Source organism: Lithobates pipiens, unplaced genomic scaffold (genome assembly GCF_037356315.1).
Source record: "Lithobates pipiens isolate NorthernLeopardFrog02 unplaced genomic scaffold, aLitPip1_a1.2 Scaffold_3, whole genome shotgun sequence".
In the NCBI taxonomy this organism is placed as follows: Eukaryota; Metazoa; Chordata; class Amphibia; order Anura; family Ranidae; genus Lithobates; species Lithobates pipiens.
The window spans coordinates 243272009-243297185 of record NW_027507790.1 but is presented as its reverse complement, the minus strand read 5'-3'; the positions used below and the strand labels follow the sequence as shown (position 1 = coordinate 243297185).

The following is a 25177-nucleotide window of genomic DNA, read 5'->3' as shown; positions in this document are numbered from 1 at the left end:
AAAAAATCCCAATACAACATATTAAAACACATAATAACAAGAGTCTACATGTAAAAATATAAATTTTACATACACAATTCCAAAATAATAATACGTTTGTCATTTGTTGCATAAAATTTACAAATGCAATTGTCATTTCTGAATGTATATAGCTGGAGGACAGATGGACATCTAGACCGTTTTTTATGGCATTTTCACAGGGCTAAGTGTCGATAATCCTAACTAAATGATATTTAGTACATGCCAAGTTTGTGTGACTGGAGAAATAACAGAGATTAACTAATGATAAGGACCGCACATAATGTATACTGCATATCAAAAGAAGTCATGAAAAGACTTTGCAGTTTGTAACTGGGTCAGTACAAGCAAGCTTTTATTTAGCTGTTTTTCTTCTTTTTTTTGGGGGGGGGGGGGGGAGGTGGAAAGTGACACTGAGTTGTCAAATATTAACCCACATTCATACTGGCCCCAAAAAAAAAAAACCTTTGTTGCCACACTCGGGAAAGTGCTAGATGATACTCATCGGGTCGGCTGATATTCTTCTATACAAATTAACACCGCCACTTTTTAAAAATGGCAACAATCATTGACAAGCCAATGCGTTTTTTTTTACGCCTGGGGCTTATCAAATAATTCCGACCGCCTTGTCAGAAAAAAAAAAAAAAGTCTTGTTGCATACCGCTTTAGCTACATATGTAGTTAACACTTATAAATTGGTTAGCTATATCACAGCCACTTAAGTTTTTTTTTTTTTTTTTTTTTCTTTTCTTAATGATGATATAAACATTGAAAGGCACAGTGGTAACATTTTGTAGCATTCTAACCTTGTACCTATGAAAAAATCCCAGAATAGACTCAAATATGCAGCTTTTACATAATGGCAAAAACTTGAGAATGCCACGTTTAGGCTGCCCAGAAAACTATGTACATGGTGTGACCTAAGACCTGTGCTCCCAAAAGACTGGAATTACAACTCTGTTAACTGAGAAGCGACTATAGGCTCAGCATATAATCCTGCATCACCTCCCTACAGAGTTCACAAGACAAGTCGCAAAGGACGAAAAAAAAAAAAAAAAAAAAAAAAACAGAAGACACACACACACAAACCTATTTACAGTAAAGTCTCTTTTTTTAAAAAAGTTATTCATCATTATTATTTATACAGAAGCAAAAACAGTTTTTTTTTTAAACAAATGAACCAAAAGTTTACCATATGCACTACATTTTCATATATATTTATGTATATATTTATATATTTGTCATAGGTCTATTAGATCCATCTGTTCCTCCTACCCTAAGGAATGGCTAATATCAACGCTTAATTTTTAATCGGACATTTGCTGGTTTTGTTAAGTGTCTGGGCAGCAATACTTCCCGTGCTTCAGTTTTTCCCCCTCGTGAAAATATAAACACTAGTGGAATTTAACGGGGACAATCTTCTTTTCTTTTTTTTTTTTTTGCCCCCCCCCCCCCCCCAGAAGTACACTTTTTCATTATTGCAAGTATACAATTGTTTTTTTTTTTTTTAAATTAAATACTTTTTTTCAGACTTACAAATTTCATTATATTTTTTTTTTCCAAAAGAAGATTAGGCACAAATGCATTGTTCCACGACGTGGAGTAGATTGCCATTCACTGTCCAGGGTGCGTAGCAGCCACCTGCGCCATACTGCTTGGGACATTTTTCAAAGATATGCTAGGAGTCCATCCTTCACGTTGCGCTGATTCTTGTGTTGGGAATGCTCTTGCGTCTGTAATGCATATATCTACTCAGACTTGTCTTATTTTACAAAAAGGGTCAAGGGAGAAATGTTTATCTGGGATTAAGATAATACAGCTGTTAAGGAAGTGGCTTCTTGCCTAAATGAAGAAATGCAAAAGGGGAAAAAAATGGAAAATACTGGACCTGGAAAAAAAAAAAAGAAGAGAAAAGTAAGGAAACAAAATTAGACAGAATGCTTGTATTTACAAGGAAAAAAAACAGCTTGAGTTAAAGCAGAACTAAAATCAAATTTGGAAAAAATTGCTCGCAGGTAATTTCCTTTGGCAGAAGGGATTCTGTATGTCTCTTCTCCTATTAACTCTTTTTCCTACCCTGCTAACATTTTTTTATTTATTTTTTTATTTACATTGACCCATTTAGTTACTTACTGGGCTAAAGGATTGCATATCAGTCTGGCTGTAAAGCTGTCCATAAATATAAGATGGTGGACAAATCTTGAGCTCAGGAAAAGATCTACCTATTACCTTTTCTTCTCATAAAAGCTTCTTCTATGCCCCATCTGCTCCAGTTTGTTACTAAAGGCTTTATTTTATTTTTATTTACCCAACTTAGGGGCTAGGCTCTACTCAGGCACTGTTCCTCTATTTAAGATGCATGCCCTTATTGGAAACAGAGGTTCTCTAACACCCCTATCACACCAGGGTGCTTTGCAGGCGCTACAGCGCTAAAAATTGCGCCTGCAAAGCGCACTGAAAGAGCCGCTCCTATGTCTCCAGTGTGAAAGCCCAGCGGTGCGCTGGCAGGACCATAAAAAAGTCCTGCTAGCAGCATCTTTTGAGCGGTGAAGTAGCGTATACACAGCTCCTTCTCTGCTCCTGCCCATTGAAATCAATGGGGCAGTGCGGCTATACCGCCGGCAAAGTGCTGCTGCAGCAGCGATTTGCGCGTGGTTTTAACCCTTTTTATCCCTGCTAGCGGCCGAATACCTCCGCAAATACGACAGTAAAGTGCTGCTTTACCGCTGCCCCCGCCCCAGTTTAAAAGGGGTCTTAGTGGAAAGGGTGTCAGATGGGCACTTCTACTTCCCATTCTAGTGACACCCTGAGTCACTGTAACACACACTAAGGCCGGGTTGACATATGTGCAGCCACGCTTTTCAGCCCAGAGTATGGTGCGTTTCTGTTCGCCGGTTCAGGTGTGATTCAGGTAAGAATTTTTGCTGGCATTTGCACCTGAACCAGACCAAAAAACGCGCAGAACCCTTTTGGAAACCATGACATGGCCGTCCCGGACATGCATAAACCAGATCCATTGAGAGCCGGTCACACTCACCCGGCCTAATAGAGGAAATGAGTGGAAATCTCCCCAGTGTGAACACAGACATCAATAAAAAAAACTTGACAATGTGTTTTTTATTTGCTATTTTTGTTCTCATTTGCAAAATGTTATCTAATTTTCCGTCCAAGCGATGGGGAATGGTGGAGGGTAGAGAGGTGCATAACGAAAAAATTTGTTTCATTTCAGATGCATTTGTTAAAGCAGAACTTTACCCATAACAACTTGATAAAAATGAATGTTATTTAGCAAAGAAATACATTCCACATTAATAATTATGCTACAAAAATTAGTGTGTGTAGTAAACTGCCTCCAGCATTGCTCTTGTTACTTCTTGATGGAGGCTGCCCAGAGCCCCAGCAGAAAATCATAAAAAGCAGAATTAAATCCCCTTCATCACATTTGTTTTGTTAGAATGATTTGTTTTTCGGAAATTCATTTTGTATATTCTGATTTTGTATAAAGCCGCGTACACACGGGGCGGACTGTCTGGCCAACTTAGTCCGTCAGACAATCCGACGGACAGTCCGTCATACTTTCGAATGAACGGACTTGACCACACACACCACTTTTTGAGCGGACTAATACGGCGTACTAAGTCCGCCATACTATCCGCCCTACTTTTGAAATGAACGGACTCGCCCACACACGCGGAGGAAAGTCCGCTCATTTCGAGCGCGTCTCCAGGTAGGCGGGACCCGCGAAGGAGACGTCGCTGACCCCGCCGCCTGGAATGGACTTAAAGGGGAACTCCAACGCCGAAAAAAATCGGCGTGGGGGTCCCCCCCCAAGTCCACAACAGACCCTTGTCCGAGCACGCTACCCGGCCGGCCAGGAAAGGGGGGCGAGCGAGCGCTCCCCCTCCTGAGCCGTACCAGGCCGCGTGCCCTCAACATGGGGGGTGCCTCGGGGAAGGGGGGGCCGCGCGCCCCCCCCACCCCAAAGCACCTTGTCCCCATGTTGATGAGGACAAGGGCCTCTTCCCGACAACCCTGGCCGTTGGTTGTCGGGGTCTGCGGGCGGGGGGCTTATCGGAATCCGGGAGCCCCCTTTAATAAGGGGGCCCCCAGATACCGGCCCCCCACCCTATGTGAATGAGTATGGGGTACAATGTACCCCTACCCATTCACCTGTAAAATAAAAGTACAAAAAAAAACACAACACACGAGATAAAATACTTTATTGCACAGCTCCGGGGGTCTTCCGTCTTCAGGGGTCTTCTCGCGGGACTCCTCCGCTATCTTCTTGTAGCTCTTTTACTAGCGGAGGAGTCTGGCTTTCTGTGTTGTGTTTTTTTTGTACTTTTATTTTACAGGTGAATGGGTAGGGGTAACCTGTACCCCATACTCATTCACATAGGGTGGGGGGCCGGTATCCGGGGGCCCCCTTATTAAAGAGGGCTCCCGGATTCCGATAAGCCCCCCGCCCGCAGACCCCGACAACCAACGGCCAGGGTTGTCGGGAAGAGGCCCTTGTCCTCATCAACATGGGGACAAGGTGCTTTGGGGTGGGGGGGCGCGCGGCCTCCCTTCCCCAAGGCACCCCCCCATGTTGAGGGCACGCGGCCTGGTACGGCTCAGGAGGGGGGGCGCTCGCTCGCCCCCTTTCCTGGCCGGCCGGGTAGCGTGCTCGGACAAGGGTCTGTTGTGGACTTGGGGGGGACCCCCACGCCGATTTTTTTCGGCGTTGGGGGTCCCCTTTAAGTCCATACCAGGCGGCGGGGCCAGCGACGTCTCCTTCGCGGGCGGGAAAAGTCTGCTCATTTCAAAAGTACGGCGGACTGGCACACACACAGGCGGATTGTCCGCCGAAATGCGAGTCCGACGGACAGTATTACGGAAATTCCGAAATACTTAGTCCGCCAGACTGCACGCTGAAAAAGTCCGCTGAAGCCCACACACGAGCGGACTGTCCGCTGAAATGTGTTTCGGCGGACTAAGTAGGCCAGACAGTCCGCCTGTGTGTACGCGGCTTAATTGTTGCTCTGAACTGATTTGTATTTTCGGAAGTTATTTTGGAAAATTTACTATATTTGTTTTTCTTGTTCAATCAGATTTTATAGAAAAAATACAAATCAAGGTTTGCATACAGCAAATACACTTCAACGATAAAGGATATAGGTGTTGTATTCACTTAAGTACAGAGTCAGGATTAGAAATTAAGATAACAGATAGGTGCAGACAATGGAGTGTATGAAAAAGCCAGACCAAAATTGCCAAAGCTAGTTTGGCAGTACTTCTCCCATGGATCACAGGAGCGCAGTTCGTTTTGAACTTCTGCGATCCGTTTTCAGCAGAGAGCGGGCTGAAGTCTGCTCTTTGCTGATGTCACAGAGTTGGTCCAGGCTCCGCGTCATCACGACCATGGAGTCTGGATCTGCCCAGATACCCTCAACCGACACCCGGCTCAGGCTCTGAGCGAGTCGCTGAGAGCCTGAGCCGGACACTCCCACCCCCTCCACAGCTCAGCATGCTAGTGAGCGAGGAGGGGGAAGCGCAGAGAGCTGTGACTGACAGTCTGCGGCTCTCTGCTTGGGAAGCTGTGAGAACCAAGTGATCAGCGGTGTTTGATTGCTCGGTTCTCAGTGTAGAGGCGCCGGGGGAAAGATGCAGGATCAGACCAATGCTGCATCCACCTAGGTAAGTATGAATATAAAAAAAAACAAAAACAAAAAACATACTTCTCTTTTAATAACATTGTAGAGAATGGGGCACCATAAAGAAAAGAGTATGCTGGAGGGATCCCATATTGCCGTAAATAAACAATGTTAATTGACACAAGGGATGGATAAAAGCCCCTGAACAATATTTGACTATAAGGATAGGAGAAAGCCAAAAAAAGAAAAAACATTAAATAGGCAGTAAAGCGAACACTCCAACAAGGCTGCAAGGGGAGAGTAGCTAAGTTTCCTGCTGCCCAATCAACAAACTCCGAAGAGTAGCGGAACATGGACCAAGACGTCCAGGTAAGAGAAAACTGCTCTACTTTTTCAGCTTCCTGAGCCGACAGATGTTCCAGGTCTTGTATATTATCCACCTCAATTGCCCAATCCCCCAAGAGAGACATAGTCGTTGATCGCCAGTGACGAAGAATAACTACCCTAGCCAAGGCCAGGAAGTGTCTCAGGACATCTTTCTTTACAGATTTGAAGGATCCAGGAAAATATATTCATTTTAATGTGTTAATTTGTTATTTCAGGAGATTACTTATGACTCTTCATCATCTCTGCCAGTCCAACCAACCAAAAAAAATTTAATGAGCTGATTGGACGATACTGACTTGAGTCGCATGCATCCGAAAGTAACTAATAGAACAAAATTAATGTCAAATTCATTCTTTATGGCATTATTCAGAGATTCTGATGGATCCACCTCCATCCAACCCACACACTATAAGTAGGAATCATCTTATTTCATATTAAACAATTGGTATCCAAAGCTCAAACCCAATAGAAAAGGAATCTTATTAGAACATTCACGCTACGCTCACTAGAATAAAATCAAATGGACCAGAATTGATTTGCAGAATTCGTTATGGTGTTTTGTTAATTCGGGTGCTTCAAAAATTAACAAAAGGCCCAAACTATTGCATCCTGTCATCCGAATGAATGCAAATTAATTAATTGTTTTAGTTATAATTTAATTTGGATTTGTTGATATTCATTACTATTTTGATCGGGAGATCTGGATACATCTAAATCTCAATAACAAAAATGTTGTCCAAATTTTGATTTTGTAACAAAACAAAAAGCATATGTCTATTGGAGGGAAATCCCCCCCCCAGTGGGGACACATAAATCTATAAAAATGTTACCTTCCTTCAATCTCCCAAATTCCAAAGAAAAAAAACTCTACCTTTATCTCACAGGAAACAATTATGCCCTGTACACACGATAGGATTTTCCGACAACAAATGTTGGATGTGAACTTGTTTTCGGAAAGTCCAACCGTGTAGAACATTTGTTGTCGGAATTTCTGCTAACAAATGTTTGAGAGCAGGTTCTCAAATTTTCCGACAACAAGACTTGTTGTTGGAAATTCCGAGCGTGTGTACACAATTCCGGCGCACAAAAGTCCACGCATGCTCAGAATCAAGCAGAAGAGCCGCACTGGCTATTGAACTTCATTTTTCTCTGCCTCGACGTATGTGTTTTACGCCACCGCGTTCTTGACGTTTGGAATTTCCGACAACATTTGTGTGACCGTGTGTATGCAAGACAAGTTTGAGCCAACATCCTTTGGGAAAAAAATCACGGTTTTGTTGTCAGAAAATCCTATTGTGTGTACACTGCAAAACTCAACCCAACCAACTGCCTCTTCCCCAGAGTGTCTGCTGCCAGCCACCTTTTTAGATTTAGGTTTAGGAAGGAAGGGGAACTTACTTTTTTTTTTACATCTGTCCCAAATGATTTGATGCGTCCCCCATTCCGCCATGGGGGACTGAAAGAGATAGAGGCGAGGGATCTGATGACACTTTTTCTTCTTCCCTCCTCTTCAAACATGCTGCTTTAGGGTTTAAGTTCCTTTCTATAAGACATAACATAGCAAAACATTGCTTACTCTATATGAAAAATATAGAAACATATACAATGTATATACCATATATAAAGTAAAAACCAAAAAGACTTTAGAATGTTTGTTCAAGGAATGAAGACTTAATTTTTAAATGTTTAAAGCTAAACTGTAATGTAATCAAAATTTTAGATTTCTAAGACATACCTTTTTTTGAGACCCGGGGATGCCTGCACTGGGTCTTTCTGCTGGCCGTTGCTCCATAACAAGATCAAGTGTGATGGGAGGGGCTGGCACGCTCCAATCAATATCACAGTACCCCGACTCAAACTTTATATGAAAGAAAATATCCCTAGTTCCTTTTAGACATGCATTCCTGATGGCCACTGGATATTGCAGACTTTAGCCAAGTACACGCGGTCCAAATGTTAGGCGGACATTTACCCCATGTGTACTGCAGCCAATCTGACAGAAGCTGAAGCTGTTGAAGGGGCATGACCAGAAAAGGTCTGCCGACTGGTTCCCAGTCAGCGCTCTCAGCCAATGGCTGAAAGCACTGACCGCAGAGTTCTGGCGGGCGGGGGCTGAGGTCCATCCCGTCAGAAGATATTAGAACAGCAAGGGAGATTACTGCACTAACATCGGATTATTAGTACAGTGGCTTTGACCTGAGTTGTCAGTTTTTTCAAGCTGGGTTCAACGAAAGAAAAAAAAAGTAACAATACAGATCAGTAGGAAAGGAGACAGATGATTAGTGAAGTTGACCAGATAATAAGTAAAAGGGGGCTCAGAATAGTTGCTCCATCAAAGGGCTGTATTATGGAGATGTTGCATGAAAATTGTGACTGAGGAGAAGACACACTAAACATGTGGGAAATAAGGTAAGGCTGTAATTCGGCTTTAACTTTGATTTAACTTTTTCAAGGCAGATGGTGTCTGTGACTGACCTATGGATACAGGGCAATAGCACCATACTTGGATATTGGTGAATTATATATGTATGATCCCCATACAGAGGAGACTGATTCTTACCCATGGCACATGTTGATCCTAGTTTAGCTTACAAAGAGTCATAAAAGGACCAACACAGGCAATGCCATGGGTGGCATATCAAACTTGTGCTAATGCTGAAGGGCTTCTTTCTGCTCATTTTCCAATATGTCAACTATCTTGCTTATCTTGGTTGTATGGGACAGGTAGGCTTTCATTTTAGTGGTGTCCCCCTGCTGCAACAAAAACTGACATAAATCGGCACGCTTCACAGAAGTGTAGGCCACTGACAAAAGCAAGTCACCAGTTTACAGAAGTAGTAAGTAATCAGACTCTACACTTTTCTTAAAGTGGATGTAAACCCTCACATATACCCAGTGAAGTGAACAGCCTCAGATGATGCACAGGAATGAAACAAATCCTCCTACATAAGTTTAATAAGTATATCTGCTGTCTTCAGCTTTATATACTGTTTGGAATGTTCTGTTAGAATTTTCTCTTCCTGATTCACCTGTGGATGTGGATTTTTGCCATACACTGTGAGGCAGCTGATTGGAGGAAAGGCACACGCCCCCTCTCCACATAGGCAGAAAAAGGTAGAAACAATACAGAGCTGTGCTGTGAATAGATCAGCTCTCTGCTAATCTATTTCTATGCATCCACCATTACCCAAAATTCAGCCTTGTTTTATCACAGTTGAGGAAGAACTTGTCAGGCGTTATTATTCTGATAACAGAAGAACGGAGTGGAAAAAAGACACAGGACTTAGGGCTTTGAAGGGAGATAAGTAAACACGACAGATATATGTGGCCAGCTCAAATTTCATGAATGGGGTTTACAACTACTTTAAGCCTTAGCAGAGCTTAAAGGGAACTAAACCTCATTTTGACAGTTCCCAAAAGAGAACAAATTTACAAATATATATTTTCTGCTTACTACTTGTATCTAAATCATAAAGCTATACGGGGGTGCCTTATTTTTATTGTTTTACAGCTGCCCTGAAGTCAGTTGTTGTTGCATGGAAAAAGTGTACGGTAAAAACTATGCAGGTACTCTGTGCTGTCATATGTTTAATAAATATGCATGTTTGGTGAAGAAATGATTGTGCTCATCATAGTTCCTCACCTCTGACTTGCTGTTCCAAGCTAAGGATGACAGCCACAGCCTGATGTAGTATCAGAAGCTTGGTCTGGGGTTTGTCACTTTTTAAGTGAAGTTGCACCATCCTCCCCAGTTCCTTGAAAGCTTCATTGATGTCGCGGACGCGGAGACGCTCGCGAGCGTTATTGGCCATCCTTCTTTCTTTCTCCCGCTCCGCCTTCTGCTCGGGGGTCAGATCCTCATCGTCGTTATTGCTGAGAAATAATAAAGATGTTGAAATAAAAACTCTGAGCAAAACAAAAGGCAGAACAGTATAAAATAAACATACATTTTATGTAAACCTGCACAGATGTCTCTGAAATCGCGGCCGGAATCGGGACTGACATACGCGAGTGAAATCGTGCGAGTTCAGCTGAACTCACGCGGCTTCATTCCCGCAGCTCAGTGTGCACCTACGCTAAAGAAAAACGCAATTCTAATACAAAACCTTCCAATGGCAGAGATTTTTAAAGCTGAACTCCAGGCAAAAAAGAAGGTTTTCCCATGCAGTGGGGGTGTGCCCACACTGCACAGGTCAACTGCTTGCTTTTGTCCAATTGGAGAACAGAGATATACTTACCGAATCCTCCGATCCTCCTTGCATCCTGTGGCCCCTGACATCCCCCCTCCTGTGGCCTAGCGTACCTTGGATGGTCCATGAGGAAATTGGAAATTTTGGTGTTCCCCAGGGGTTCTGCCACAAATCAACATTGTGGCGGATGTATACCACCCAATGTTGTTTCCAGTGTTGTTCTCAATGCAAGCTGATACCTGATGCCTTCTCATGGAGCAAGTTTAATGGTCCAAGAGGTCCGAAAAGTAGGGGACCACTGAACTAGCGGTCTTGTGCGGTGGACCTGCTCTGGGCATGAGGATGTCAGGAACAGTCCACCGCTAGTTTATGAGGGAGCACCGTTTGCAGGTGGAGCATAGGATTGGTTGAATATAAGGTTTCTCCAATCCCCTAGACAAAAACAAGCAGATGACCCGTGCAGTGTAGCACAGTCCCTCTGTATGGGAAAACTGTTTTTTTTGGGGGGGGTTTTGCTTGGAGTTGGGCTTTAAATATTTTACTACAGTTTTTGATTGATTAATGGCTGCTAATATGCATATTTTTGATTCCTTAAATCAGACATCCAGAATAATCTGTGGTCTCCATCAACCCTGCACCTGCACTGGGAGGCAGTGTGAGCCAGGCTTGGTCTGTGCCAACCCACTCCAACCATATTTTCATCATCATGACCGACAAAAGAAAAACACAATACAGAAAGTCCATGTTGGTCCTTAAGAAACAAAATGAAAGACACACCGCTCCAAGCAATGATCAGGTGCAAAATAGATATCAGGTGCAGACCCCGGCTCACCACCGTTCAACATGAATAAGACAAAGCAATGGTCGCCCTATGAGACTCCAAAGTTTGCGTGATGTTGCCTTTATTGTCACAAATTTGTCTGAAAGACAGGAAAAGCAGTTGACGCGTTTCACAAGCTATCGCTTGAAAAAACGCGTCAATGCTTTTTCCTGTCTGTCTTACAAATTTGTGACAATAAAGGCAACATCAAGCAAGCTTTGGAGTCTCAGAGTGCGACCATTCATTTGTCTTATTCATGTTGGTCCTTAAACAAAGGAAAAGGGACTGAAGCTGTAGAAAAGGCTTGGTGCCAAAATGAGGCTTTAATGGGTAACCACTTTTGTTAAAAACAATAAAAAAAAATTGATGTGTATATATAATTGCTACACACGCCTTCTGTAATTTAGTGGAAGACCTTCCCACTCAGCACTTAGGAAGTAGAAAGTGCGTGGAATCCATGAGTTCCCATAGGAACAGCATCAGCTGTCCAAAATCCAAAATCCTTGCAAAGCATTTTAGCTGACCAGTGTTGGATTGCAATTTTATTCTTTTCAGAAGTGGAGTTGCACTTTAAAGAGTCAGTGCACCCAAAACTGATCATGACCCATATATACAGGGGTTCTCACAAATAAATATACTGGCAAAGGCCATGTGATTGTTTTAAAGAAGCAGGGCATGGGGCATTCACCTACAGGCCTGGCATTGCCCAGAAGAACTTTTTCATTATGGGGTGGCTACTGTAACATTTGGCTAACTTTTTCGTATTCCTATTGGCGCTATGTACTCAAAGGTTATAGGGGCAGCCATATTTGCCCTGTACATATGCAGGCTGTGCACAGTGTCTGTGATTTACCAGCCATTCAGCAGGGAAGTTGATTTCAATGCCTGATAAGCAAAGGGAGAATATTTCAATCGGCATATTAGCTACAATAATGGAAACATGGTGCAGCAAGCATTAAAACTGTAAAAGTCACATCAAGCCTTACACCCAAGCAAACTTTAGAACACTTGATTATAATACATTATAAATCATTTACGAAATCATTTACTGGCAAGGACAAAATGTTGAGCCTATTTCAAGAGTTGGTTCAAAACTCTGAAGGCCTCATGAACACAGGCATAAAAAAAAAAAAATGTTGCTGGACGATCTTAGCAGTGGGATTTTTTACACCCGTGTACATGGGGCCTTATACAGCAAAATAAGTCAATAATCATTACAAGACAATAAAACAATCAACTTTGAAGTAATGTTCTATCCTAAAAAAATTATCATTTAACTTCCTACACTCACCTTGATTATGGAGAAATACCCCGCAAGGGTCAATGTGCTTAGATCTGTAATTTTTTTATAAAAAAAATAATTTCTTGAAATTTCGAATTGTTGAATTTGGGTTAATAGAAAAACTCTTTAAAGGAACAGTAATCTGGTTTATTATGCAAAGCCAAAAATATTTTCTTCGTTTTGGATAGCTCTGTCAGGTGTTTATTGCTGTTTGTTTTGCTGTCTGAGATTCACTCACACTTTTGATCTAGGTGACCCCCATGAGACAGAAAGTGATGGGAAATCCAACATTTTAAGGTTACAATGGAACAGGAGGTGAAGGCAATTGCTTCAATAGAGACATTGGCTTTAGGTATAGTTTATTATTATTAATATTATTATTAGCATGGGAAAGATGCAATATTATTATTATTATTCAGGATTTATATAGCGTCAACAGTTTGCGCAGCGCTTTATTGATGGGAGCCATTTTCCTGTAGCCCATCCATTTACCCTATGGTGAATGGTTGGGCTACAGGAAAATGACACCTATCAATATTACATTTTTTCTTGCGCTAGCAGGCCATTTATATCATTGATTTCAGCTGTAGGTGGATCCCGAGGACGAAACACATTGGGTGAGGTCTGTACGGGCTGACGACGCACCACCAAGTCCATTAATCGAATCAGTGGCCTCTGGAGTGAGTTTATTGGAAATGTATATATACTTTCCACATGGCTTGCTTATTTTATGTACTATTGGTCATCTTTAATAAAAAAACACGATATACTTTTTTTCTGGGCGGGCTTCATGGTGTGAGCTTTATATGCAGAGAAAGGATCCCTGGCACCTGAGCTGTTGGAGTCTGATGAACATCAGGTGATATATGGATTGGAAGTATATTTGTTTATACATTTCATCTATCTGGTGGGTGCACTGAAGAGGTGGTCATGTGGTGCACTGTTGGTGACAGCGTGGATTATTTGTGCACTTGGAGACACTGCATATGCATTTATTAAAGATGAAGATTGGTATTCATCCTTGCTCCAAATTTTGGAACTTTGTTTGCACTATTAGCACTTTTTTTTTAAAGAGGTAGTAAATCCTTACAATCCACTTTTTTCTACAGGTAAACCTATAATAATGCTTACCTATAGATACCCTGCATGGTTTAGGAGATATCCCCTGTACCTGCATGTGCCAGCATCATTGGCACATGTACGTGCCATTTGCTTCAGTGAGTGTACCGTTACCAGTGGCTCCCGCGTATATGCACAGAAGTGACGTCATTGTGGCTCCGACCAATCACAGCGTCGGAGCCACAATACCCGGAACTAACTCCGGGCATAAATGTCACTGGCTGGTGCTGTATACGGGCACCGCAGTGGGGGCTTTGATCTCAGGTGAGTATTACATAATTAGCTAGAACAAGAATGAGAGAGATATACACTATACTACCAAAAGTATTGGGACAACTGCCTTTACACGCACATGAACTTTAATGGCATCCCAGTCTTAGTCCGTAGGGTTCAATATTGAGATGGCCCACTCTTTGCAGCTATAACAGCTTCAACTCTTCTGGGAAGGCTGTCCACAAGGTTTAGACGTGTGTCTATGGGAATGTTTTTTTGGGGTTTACAACCACTTTAAGGAGGAATATTGATATTTATCTCTGCATGTATTTTTGGGACTTTGTTTGCACTTTGATATTCATCTTTGCACTTATTTTTTGAATTTTTTTTGCAATCAGCAATTTTTAAGGATGGTTGCCACCCAGTAGTGATTATGCCTCATTACATGCATTATTTATTTATGTTAATCTTTTTTGGTTTAATTTAAATATTATGAATTCCAGCATTTCATTTATGCATGCTATTATATCTATGTAGAATTTGTGAGCGCTGCACTGCCACTTTTTATATTAAAAAGTAATGCCACCTAAAAAAGAAATCCAGTTTGAGAGCTGGATCAAAAATTTCCTGCCAACAAAATCCAATTGTTGTATGTAGACAATTCCGACGGACAAAGTGCCACGCATGCTCAGAATAAATTACGAGACAAAAGCTATTGGCTACTGGCGTGTTGTATGTCACCTTGTTCTGAACGATCGGATTTTCCGACAATTTTGTGTGACCGTGTGTATGCAAGACAAGTTTGGGCTAAAATCTGTCTGAAAAAATCCGATGGATTTTGACGTCGCAATGTCCGACCGTGTGTACAGGGTATTACACATAAACGGAATACAAGGTTATCAGGGCTGAAAACCGACATTACTGTTTATGTATGCCCATACAACATTCAGGGAAACAAAATATCACTCGATAGAGTATTCACAAATAAACTATTGCCACCTATAACTTATGGCCAAGTTTACTGTTCCTTTACATGAGCAAACAGGTACTAAAGAGTCTTTTTTGTTATACTGGGGGTGGAGAGGACAACACATGACCTGGACGTCACTCACGACTTTTCCATGGTGTAATTATTTGAGAATAAATATCTGAATAGGTTGGGTTTCCTCCTGGCCATCGGTTAACATAAGCCATAAGGAATAGTGCGGGGTATCTCCATAATCTTGTTTGTTCACTTCATCGAAATCCAGTCAAGGAAATAAATGAAGCGACACTTTCTGTACTGTTACCTAGATCTTGACCTCGTTATTGATTTGACATCCTTCTTGTCATCGTCTAATTTATTGTCGTCGCCTGTTTTGGAATCTTGAAGGTTTTCATCTCCTTCATCGTCTGATTTGATCTCGGAGCTACCCGGAGACATGTTCTGTCCCGACAGACCAGCTGGGAGGCCTACGTGTGTGAACAGAGAAATTAATATTAATGCCCAAGATTCAATTTACACTGTAAAGTCTGTTTGTAGCATACAGAACAGAATTCTAAAAATCACAATGGCCTGATTCATAAAACAACTGAATGAAAGAAATGTGTCCTCATTGATCACTGCAACCGGTCAAGTCTTATTTTGACACCGTTTAGGGCGGGTAAGTGTACCTGCACGTCTTAGCCCTTGTCCACACGGTCGGAGAATCCGTCGGAATGTGTCCTATCGGACCATTTTGTCGGATAATCCGACTGTGTGTGGTCTGCATCGGACTGTTTCCGTCGGACCCAATTTTCCAACTTGCTGGAAATATTTTCCGACAAACTAGTCCGATCGGACATACTCCGATCATGTGTAGAGAATTCCGATCGGACAAAGTGCCACGCATGCTCAGATCAAATTCCTACATCAAAGCTATTGGCTACTAGCCTGAACGTAGTCCCATCGTAACGAAATTACATCATCACGTTCTGAAAGATCGGATTTTCCGACAACTTTGTCCGACCGTGTGTATGCAACAGTTTCGGACACAATCCGTCAGACAAAATCCGACGGATTTGGTTGTTGAAATGTTCGACCATGTGTACAAGGGCTTACTGTTCACATGTGTGCACGTCTAGAACAGTGTTTCTCAACTCCAGTCCTCAAGGCGCCCCAACAGGTCATGTTTTCAGGATTTCCATTATTTTGCACAGGTGATTTGATCAGTTTCACTGCCAATAGTAATTACAACAGCTGTTTCATCTGAGGAAAATCCTGAAAACATGACCTGTTGGGGTGCCTTGAGGACTGGAGTTGAGAAACACTGGTCTAGGCAGTGCAGAGCATCAGCTAAAGGCACACAGCCAACTGGAGCAGCTCTGTACCTTATGACTGCACCATCACGAATGTGGATGGTATACAGGGGTAGTCTGAACAGTTCATGGCCTGACACGGAAGGAGTGACCACACAGACATGAAACTGCAAACAACTGCACCAAGTCACTCCAGAGGTCCAGCACTGAAAATGGTGCATGTATACAATACAGTTTTCATGCGCTCTTTGCAAATAGTTGCCATCCCTTCCGTAGTCAACTTTAAAAATGGGGAAAGTGGAAGAAGGCTCTAAGTATTCCATCAGTGAGCAACAGCCTTCTGCACTGCTGCTGTACACCCTGGGAATCTCAGAAGACTGTTGCCATCACTGATGAACACTTTGAGCCTTCTTCTTCCACTTTTATCTTTTTCAACTTGACTGCAGGGGGTGGCAACTGTCTGCAAAGAGCGCATGAAAAGCGTTTAGCGTGCATGCACCATTTTCAGTGCTGAACATCTGGACGAGTGGCTTGGTGCAGTAATAAAGTTTCATGTCTAGTTAGTCAGTCCTTCTGTGTCGGGCCATGAACTTATCAGACTACCCTCATAGAAGTGTAAAACTTTCCTCAATTAATACTTCGATTTGGCTTCAATGACTGATTTTAAAAGCCTAAGCGTACGTTAATATATTTTTTAATCATCTCACCACCAGTTTTTGCCTTCAAAAATATGTTATGGCAAAAAATGTGATCACCTTGGGGTGTCTACTCTCTAAAAAGGGGTCATTTTGAGTTTTCTTGTATTATCCTGGAATTGTATTGTGTAAAAAAAAAAAAATACATAAAAGAATAAAATAAATAAAAAAAAGTATTGGTACGCCTGCTCTTACACGCATATGCATTTTAATGGCATCCCGGTCTTAGCCCGTAGGGTTCAATATTGAGTTGGCCCGCCCTTTGCAGCTATAACAGCTTCAACTCTTCTGGGAAGGCTGTCCACAAGGTTTATGGGGGTTAAGGTGTCTATGGGAATGTTTGACCATTTTTCCACAAGCGCATTTGTGAGGTCAGACACTGATGTAGGCTAGAAGGCCTGGCTCGCAGTCTCCACTCTAATTCATCCCAAAGGTGTTCTATCGGGTTGAGGTCAGGACTCGGGTTGTGCAGGCCAGTCAAGTTCCTCCACCCCAAAATCGCCAATCCGTCTTTATGGACCTTGCTTTGTGCACTGGTCCAAATCATTTGGTGGAGGGCGGGGGGGGGTTATGGTGTGGGGTTGTTTTTTAGGGGTTGGGCTTGGCTCCGTAGTTCCAGTGAAGGGAAATTTTAAGGTGTCAGCATACCAAGGTATTTTAGACAATTTTATGCTCCCAACTTTGTGGGAACAGTTTGTGGGTGGCTCCTTCTTGTTCCAACATGAGTGCGCACCAGTGCACAAAGCAAGGGCCATAAAGATATGGATGAGCAAGTTTGTGGTGGAAGAACTTGACTGGTGGAGACAGCAAGCCAGGCCTTCTCCTCCAACATCAGTGCCTGACCTCATACATGTTCTTCTGGAAGAATGGTCAAACATTCCCATAGACACATTTCTAAACCTTGTGGACAGCCTTCCCATAAGAAGAGTTGAAGCTGTTATGGCTGCAAAGGGTGGGCCAACTCAATGTTGAACCCTACGGACTAAGACAGGGGTGGCATCAAAGTTCGTGTGCGTGTAAAGGCAGACGTCCCAATACTTATGGTAGTATAGTGTATCTCTCTCTCTCTTTCTATATATATATATATATATATATATATATAGAGAGAGAGAGAGAGAGAGAGAGAGAGACATACTGTATATATAATTATATATTTTTTTATATACTCATATGGAATATATTTCATATGAGTACACTATTACATGATTGGGTATTTGTCACTCAAACTATCACAGCATTCAAAACTAAAAAATGACCTGGACAAAAAAGGCCCTGAAGTGGTTAAGTATACAGTCTTTTCAATTATGTTTTAGATAGACAATGGTTGTACATTTTTGCTTCAACTCACAATGCAAATCTTAAGCTGGTCATACACTGCAAAATTCATCAATCCACAGCAAACCATGAAAGTAGGAATCTCCCCTGCTGGCTATTGTATTCTGCTTGCCAGCATGCTCAAACAGTGACTGCATCAGACTGGATGCAGACACTGTTTGGCTGCCAATTTTCTGCCCTCTGATTTTCAGCCACCAACCAAGAGAATTTCGGCCGGTTCATCAGAATGCGGACAAAATTCACTTTGCGTCTGGCCAGTCCAAGAGCCTGGTACCTGATCTCAACAGTTGTTATTAGAGTGACATTAATTCCATTGATAGCTACCGTACCTGCTCTAATCTATAAATCTCTACATTTAATTTAATAACAAAATATGGAAGAGCAAGCATGTAAAATTTTAGTCATGTAAAAAATATTTAAATATTTTTTTTTATTTTGGCTTTATTTTTCACTTCTCAAGCAGTGTTGTCAGCTTCACCTATGCCAGACTTCAAAACGCCCCCCAACTCCTCATCCCCATCCCTCATTTATGTAAAACCTTTATACCAAAAGAAACAAAAAAATGTTGCTGTAACTGCTTAAAATATATCTGCTAGTACATATAACACTTCCCTCCCCCCAGACTAACAATGCTGCTGTCCAGATGTGTCATCTGTGCTCCTTCATCCAGAGTGGGGGGCACTCTAATAAAGGAGGTGTGTTACTCGCCAGATCACCAGGTGAAAACAGATGGAAAAAATTCTAAAAATAAAGAAAAGGAATGCAGCTACCAATTCTAATGTATTAGTAGGCTCCAATAAATTACATTTGTGGTATTGTGTTTAATACTGCTTTAAACCCTAGCCATTTCTAGAGAATATTTTTACATCTTTGCCCACGCAACCTCTTTAAACAATGTCATAAAAGCATGTAAGCTCAGGTGTGGGGGAGGACACCAATCAATATTTAAATGTTCTAGATATTTTAAGCACAGCAATTAAAAATGGGCGCAATCATTATTTGGCGAGCCTCAAGATCCAAATAATTCTGATCAGAGATTCAATCTGTATTTAAAATATCCATGAAAGGTATTTTTGTAGAACTGAACCAGGGATGTGTGAACATTTTTCAGTATTGTGGTTCTTATCTGGGTTCTTACCACGGTATGGGTCTTGACTTGGGTTTAAGTCCGGTGACGTAGCTGACTGGACAGGCAATTGTGGAACGGACACCTGGTTTGGCACAAGCGAGTGGCTTCCTCGTAGACTGTCCTCCCTATGTGAACCCACCTAAAAGAAAACACAAATTGATAACGGATCCATAACATAAATATTCTCACAGAGTTCAACATTCTTGCGCCATGTTAAATTCAATTTATCCTGTTGACTTCTCTGCATGTGTTTCCCTCTAAACAAATGCAGGCTCATTCAACAGTGCTGAAATTGGTTGAACCAACCCAAAGTCAGGAACCGCTTCCATGACTGTACATTACTAAAATCAGCACCCACAATGCATAGCTGCTAAAATAACAGGCCGGGCAAGGAGAGCATTAATCAGAGAAGCAGCCAAGAGCCCCATGGTAACTCAGACGGGAGAATCTGTCCACAGGACAACTATTAGTCGTGCACTCCACAAATCTGGCCTGTACGGAAGATGGCAAGAAGAAAGCCATTGTTAAAAGAAAGCCATAAGAAGTCCTGTTTGCATTTTGGTAGAAGCCATGTGGGGGACACAGCAAACATGTGGAAGAAGATGCTCTGGTCAGATGAGATCAAATTGGCCTAAAATCAAACCGTTATCTGCGGCGGAAAACTAACACTACACATCACCCTGAATACACCATCCCCACTGTGAAACATGGTGGTGGCAGCATCATGTTGTGGGAATGCTTTTCTTAAGCAGGGACAGGGAAGCTGGTCAGAGTTGATGGGAAGATGGATGGAGCCAAATACAGGATAATCTTAGAATAAACCTGTTAAGAGTTCTGCAAAAGACTTGAGACGGGGGGAGGTTTACCTTCCAGCAGGACAACGACGCTAAATATACAGCCAGACCTACAATGGAATGGTTTAGATCAAAGCATATGTGTTAAAATGGCCCAGTCAAAGTCCAGACATAAATCATATTGAGAATCTGTGGCAAGACTCGCCATCCAATCTGACAGATCTTGAGCTATTTTGCAAAGAAGAATGGGCAAAAATGACACTCTCTAGATGTGCAAAGTTGGTAGAGACATTGGGGGTTATTTACTAAAGGAAAATCCACAAGTGCACTTAGAAATAAAGTCGCTGTAGATCCAAGGGGGACATGTAAGGAAAATAAAAAACAGCATTTTAGCTTGCACATGATTGGATGATAAAATCAGCAAAGCTTCTACTCATTTCAGATCTACCCCTTATATTTAGAGTGACTGCACTTCCAAGTGAACTTGCAGTACAAAGTGGATTTGCCTTTCGTAAATAACCCCCACTGTTTCCAGCAGTGGTGGGTTTATGATCCCACTTCAGGGTACAGCTACCTAAGGACCTTATTACACTCTAAATGATGACACTGTCATACTATCTTGGTGCCCCACATTATGAGACAGAAAACCCTAATGTTTTATGGATGGATGGAATGTTTTTATGGATGGATGGTTCTATGGTTGCTCACAAATTTTAAAAGTTGCCTCCAGCAGTGGCGGGGGTGGGGGCTGTGATCCCATTTCAAGGTACACTTCCCTAAGGACCTCTTTATGCTTCAATGTAGACATTGTTGAACTATCTTGGTGCAATATTAAACCCGGGATGTTTTTATGGATGGATGGTTCTATGGATTTTCACAAATATTAAAAGTTGTCTCCAGTGGTGGTGGGGTTATGTTCACATTTCTCTCTAAGGACCTCTTTACACCCCAAATGCAGACATTTGTACTACTATCTTAGTACAGCATTAAATCTGGGATGTTTTTATGGATGGATGATTCTATGGGTGCGCACAAATATTAAAAGTTGTCTCCAGCAGTAGTGGAGTGTGATCCCATTTCAGGGTACATCTCTGTAAAGGGTAAGTAAACCCTCCTATCATTTTTAGTTGAGGAAGCTGCCATCTTAGTCTGTTTGACCTGCAACTGCCATGATGCCGCACACGTGATCAGTTATGACAACAGCCATTTGATGGTTTGACAGTTTGGTAGACAGCGCAAACAAATGTGTCAACATTCCCGGTATGCTAGAAATGTAACTGTTTTTTTGAAACCGTTAAATCGATGGGTTTAGTTCCACTTTAAGAACCTCTTTATACTCCAATGCAGGCATTGTCATACTATCTTGGTGCAGCATTGTGAGACAAGGATCCGAAACCTGGGATGTTTTTATGTATTAGAGATTCTTGCTGTATACATAAGGCTCTGATCTCCTTACTTTTCATCAGTGATTTACACCTTTATAACAAGCACAGGACCAGCACATGGATATGGTTGTTGTATTATTATTATTCGAGAGTTACACACCCCACTACTTCAATAGGTGGTATATGAAAATATGGAGGGAGAGCTAAAAAATAAAATCCTTATAGACTGTACTGAGTTTTTGTATTTGCAGGTTAAAAGCTGACTTTTTTTTCACATTAAAATATTTTAAAAATGAAACACAATAAGGTAACATCCTTGCAGGATTTCCTAAAAATTGCACTAGAGGGAGCACTTGCGCCACTTGATTTTCACATCCACAGAAACACAAACCGCGCTTAACACTCTGCGAGACGCGGTGTTGCACATTTAGTGACAAATATGGAAGAGTAAGTCAGGCAGGTAAAACATCAAATTGTCTCCCTGGGTGCTGCAGTGGAGCGCACTGATTCGTACCAATCTGTCTTCTATCATGTCCGCCAACAGATCTGACAATTATCCTAATGCCCATATGCTTAATTGTGGGCTTCTGAATTCCCCCATTGCTTTCCGAAATCCTGCAGGAATTTCCAGTTTGGCATTCGACTTGAGTTTCAAGGGATGAAATCCTCAGGACTGCCATCTTTACCATAATGCTGTCTAAGCTGCTGTTTGCGGCAGATACTGTCCTATGTGGCATTTAAGGTAGAGATAAAAAGTTTCACATTTTTCTAAAAATAAATTGAAAAAATATGCGTTAAAGTGACACTAAACTCTGATTTAAAAATAAGTAAATTCTATTTAAGTATGCATTCTTAACTCAAAAAAAGTTCTATTGCTCTCATCCTCCCCCAAATTCCTTTTTTCTTTTTTTTTTGCTGCTGTGATCCGACTTCCTGTTAACGGGAGGCTACGTTCATTCTCCATGGTCCCACTGTATGTAAAGATGTAGCCATCCGCTCTTTCTCGATGCTGAGATTAACTAGGCAGGGCCATCTTTAAGGCGGGGCAAAAAGGGGCAGCTGACCTGGGCCTAGTCATTGTTGTGGGGCCCAAAGCAGCTGCCCCTTGAGCCTACACTGTCTGAAAATAGTTGACAAGTGGATTTGGGAGGGCCCAAGAAAGTGTTTGCCCAGGGTCCAATCAATATTAAAGACAACCCTGGGACTAAGGACTATGGGATGTGTAATGTGCATAGGACAGTACACATAACCATAATTAATGTGAACAGCTCATTCCAAACAAACGGAAGCGAGGGGGGAAACGAGAAATTTGAATGTTCACAGATAGGCAGACACCAAGAAACTATTTAAATTGATCATTTAATAGTCATTTAATAGTGTTAATGACAGGGTCATTAAATAGTGTATTATTTTTGAAGAATAATTATAATGCTTAGTGTCACTTTAACCACTTCACACCCAAGGTCGTCATATGACGTTGTGAAATTTGAGTGGGGATATTTGAATGATGCCTGCAGCTACAGGCATCATTCAGATATCATCTTCTTTAGCTGACTATTCCCTATACCGTAAGAACTATCATATCGGCAGTTCAGCCGCTCGATCGTTCTTACAGGAGGCGGGAGGAAACATTCCCCCCCCCCCCCCAGTGCTTTTATGGGCTCGCCCCTGCAATTGGCGAGCCGGAGAAGGAATCCGTCGGCGCCCAGAATTTCATCATAGAGAATACCTGTGACTAGATGGTCCCTGGCAGTCTCTATGATCTTTGGAGGCCCGGGCACAACGTTATGATGTCACACTTGGCCTGGCAGTTGTAAATATTGCCATGTACCCGGGTGGAAAGGCTGAGATCTTTTTTTTTTTTTATCTCAGTCTTTCCTGCCTAGAGAAGAGATTATTATTATACAGCTGCAACAGTTTGCACAGCGCTTTACAGTACAGTTACAATACAATTCAATACAGGAGGAATCAGAGAGCCCTGCTTGTTGGATCTTACAGATATAAGCGATGTGGGGACTTATAGACCCCAAATCTCTTCATAAAGAGGACCTGTCATGCCCTATTCCTATTACAAGGGATGTTTACATTCCTTATAATAGGAAAAAAAGTGATACCTTTTTTTTTTTTTTATGGAAAGTGTAAAAAGAAAATAAACAATAAAAAAAAAAGTTTTTTAAAGTACCCACATACTCGCATGCAGAAGCGAATGCATACATACGTTGCGCCACATATGTTAATGGCATTCAAACCACACATGTACGGAGGTATCGCCACGAACTTTAGAGCGAGAGCAACAATTCTAGCCCTATATCTTCTCCTCTCACCTATGGAGATTTTTAAGTAGCGAGGGTGCGCAATTTTAAAGCATGACATGTTAGGTATCTATTTACTTGGTGTAGCATAATCTTTCACATTATACAAAAAACTTCTGCTAACTTTTGTATTTTTTTTATTCATGAAACTGTTTTTTTTTCCTCCCAAAAAAACACATTGGAAAAAATGCTGCGCAAATACCGTGTGACATAAAAAGTTGCAACGACTGCTATTTGATTCCCTACGTTCTCTGCTAAAAAATCTATATAATCTTTTAGGGTTCTAAATAATTTTCGAGCAAAAAAAAATATGATTTTTACATGTAGGGGAGGAGTGCCAAAATAGGCCCGGTATGGAAGTGGTTAAATAAATAAATCTACCATCAACAAGGCGACATGCATTTTATTAATGGCAATGTAGATGTAGGCTATGATGTAGTAGAGAGATAGTAGATAGCATTATCAGCCATGCTTGAGTGTCTTTAGAGGATTGCTGCCCTAAAATATACAGCATATTCAGTTAACCAATGAAAAGTATTAGCATGATCCAAAAACGTACCTATAGATCTTTTTTCATATAAGAAGTCCATAGCACATCAAATGTTGGCATTAGTCAATCAACAGTTCTTCATTTGTAATTGCCAATGTCCATTGTTAAACCTACTCACTTTGATAAGGACCAGAACAAGGATAATTCACATATCAGTTGTTATGTGTTACTGCAATTGGGAATTCTTTACTAAATAAGGTTATTTGATCAGTCATATAAACAAGACATGCTGTCAACTGCTTTGCCTAATATAAGAGTGATAGGCTTAAAATAGGATTAGAAAAATAGAAATAAAAAATCTATGGCCCCCGTCTGGCTGCTATAGAGACTTTAATTTACCGAACAGGTAGGGCCCTGCCAAGAAAATACAGATTTGCCCCTCTTTGCTTTGCCTAGTGTCCAACAACCTAGAGCAGTGGTTTCCAAACTAGCATGTGGGCCAGAGGTGGCCCTTTGCTTGCCTTCATCTGGCCCTTGGGACACTATTCCTCCCACTAACATCAACGATGGGGGTATTCTTCCTCCCATTGACACCAATGATAGAGAACCTGACATCAAAGACGGGCACTGTTCCTCCCAGTTACACCAATGATGGGACACTATACCTCCCACCGACACCAACAATGGGGCACTATTCCTCTCATTGACACCAATGATGGTGACACTATTCCTCCCACTTACACCATCAATGGGACACTATTCCTCCCACTTACACCATAAATGGGACACTATTCCTCCCACTGACACCAACAATGGGGCACTATTCCTCCCACTAATACAATGATTGGGAACTATTCCTTTTCCACCTAACCATAGCTCTATGTAATGTTTCAATCCCACTGATCACCAAGCCTGAGGCATTATCTACTCCCACTGTCTACACTCTGGTCCCCCTAAAGTCTGAAGGACAATAAACTGGCCCTCTGTTTAGAAGGTTTGGAGACCCCTAACCTAGAAGATTCTAATGTGCCTACAGATAGGAGTGGATTTACTAATGATTTACTACACTTGTGGTGCTCTCTAAAGAGCAACCCA

At 41.8% G+C, this 25177-nt stretch overlaps 1 protein-coding gene across 17 annotated transcripts in view; it reads right to left on the bottom strand.

Annotated features, from left to right (window-relative positions):
- Positions 1-405: 405 nt before the first annotated feature.
- TCF4 (transcription factor 4) overlaps positions 406-25177 on the bottom strand; it is a 623095-nt gene continuing 598323 nt past the window's right edge. For 11 of the 17 annotated variants that reach the window (XM_077462970.1, XM_077462965.1, XM_077462972.1 and 8 more), the window contains 5 exons: positions 19111-19240; positions 14955-15117; positions 9685-9914; positions 7440-7584; positions 406-1906 (listed from right to left, as the gene is read on the bottom strand). In XM_077462970.1, the coding sequence (XP_077319096.1) occupies positions 7448-7584; positions 9685-9914; positions 14955-15117; positions 19111-19240 (660 nt within the window). In that variant the 3' untranslated portion in view covers positions 406-1906; positions 7440-7447. The remainder of the gene's footprint in view (positions 1907-7439; positions 7585-9684; positions 9915-14954; positions 15118-19110; positions 19241-25177) is intronic. The other 6 variants (XM_077462966.1, XM_077462974.1, XM_077462977.1 and 3 more) reach the window with 1 other exon arrangement.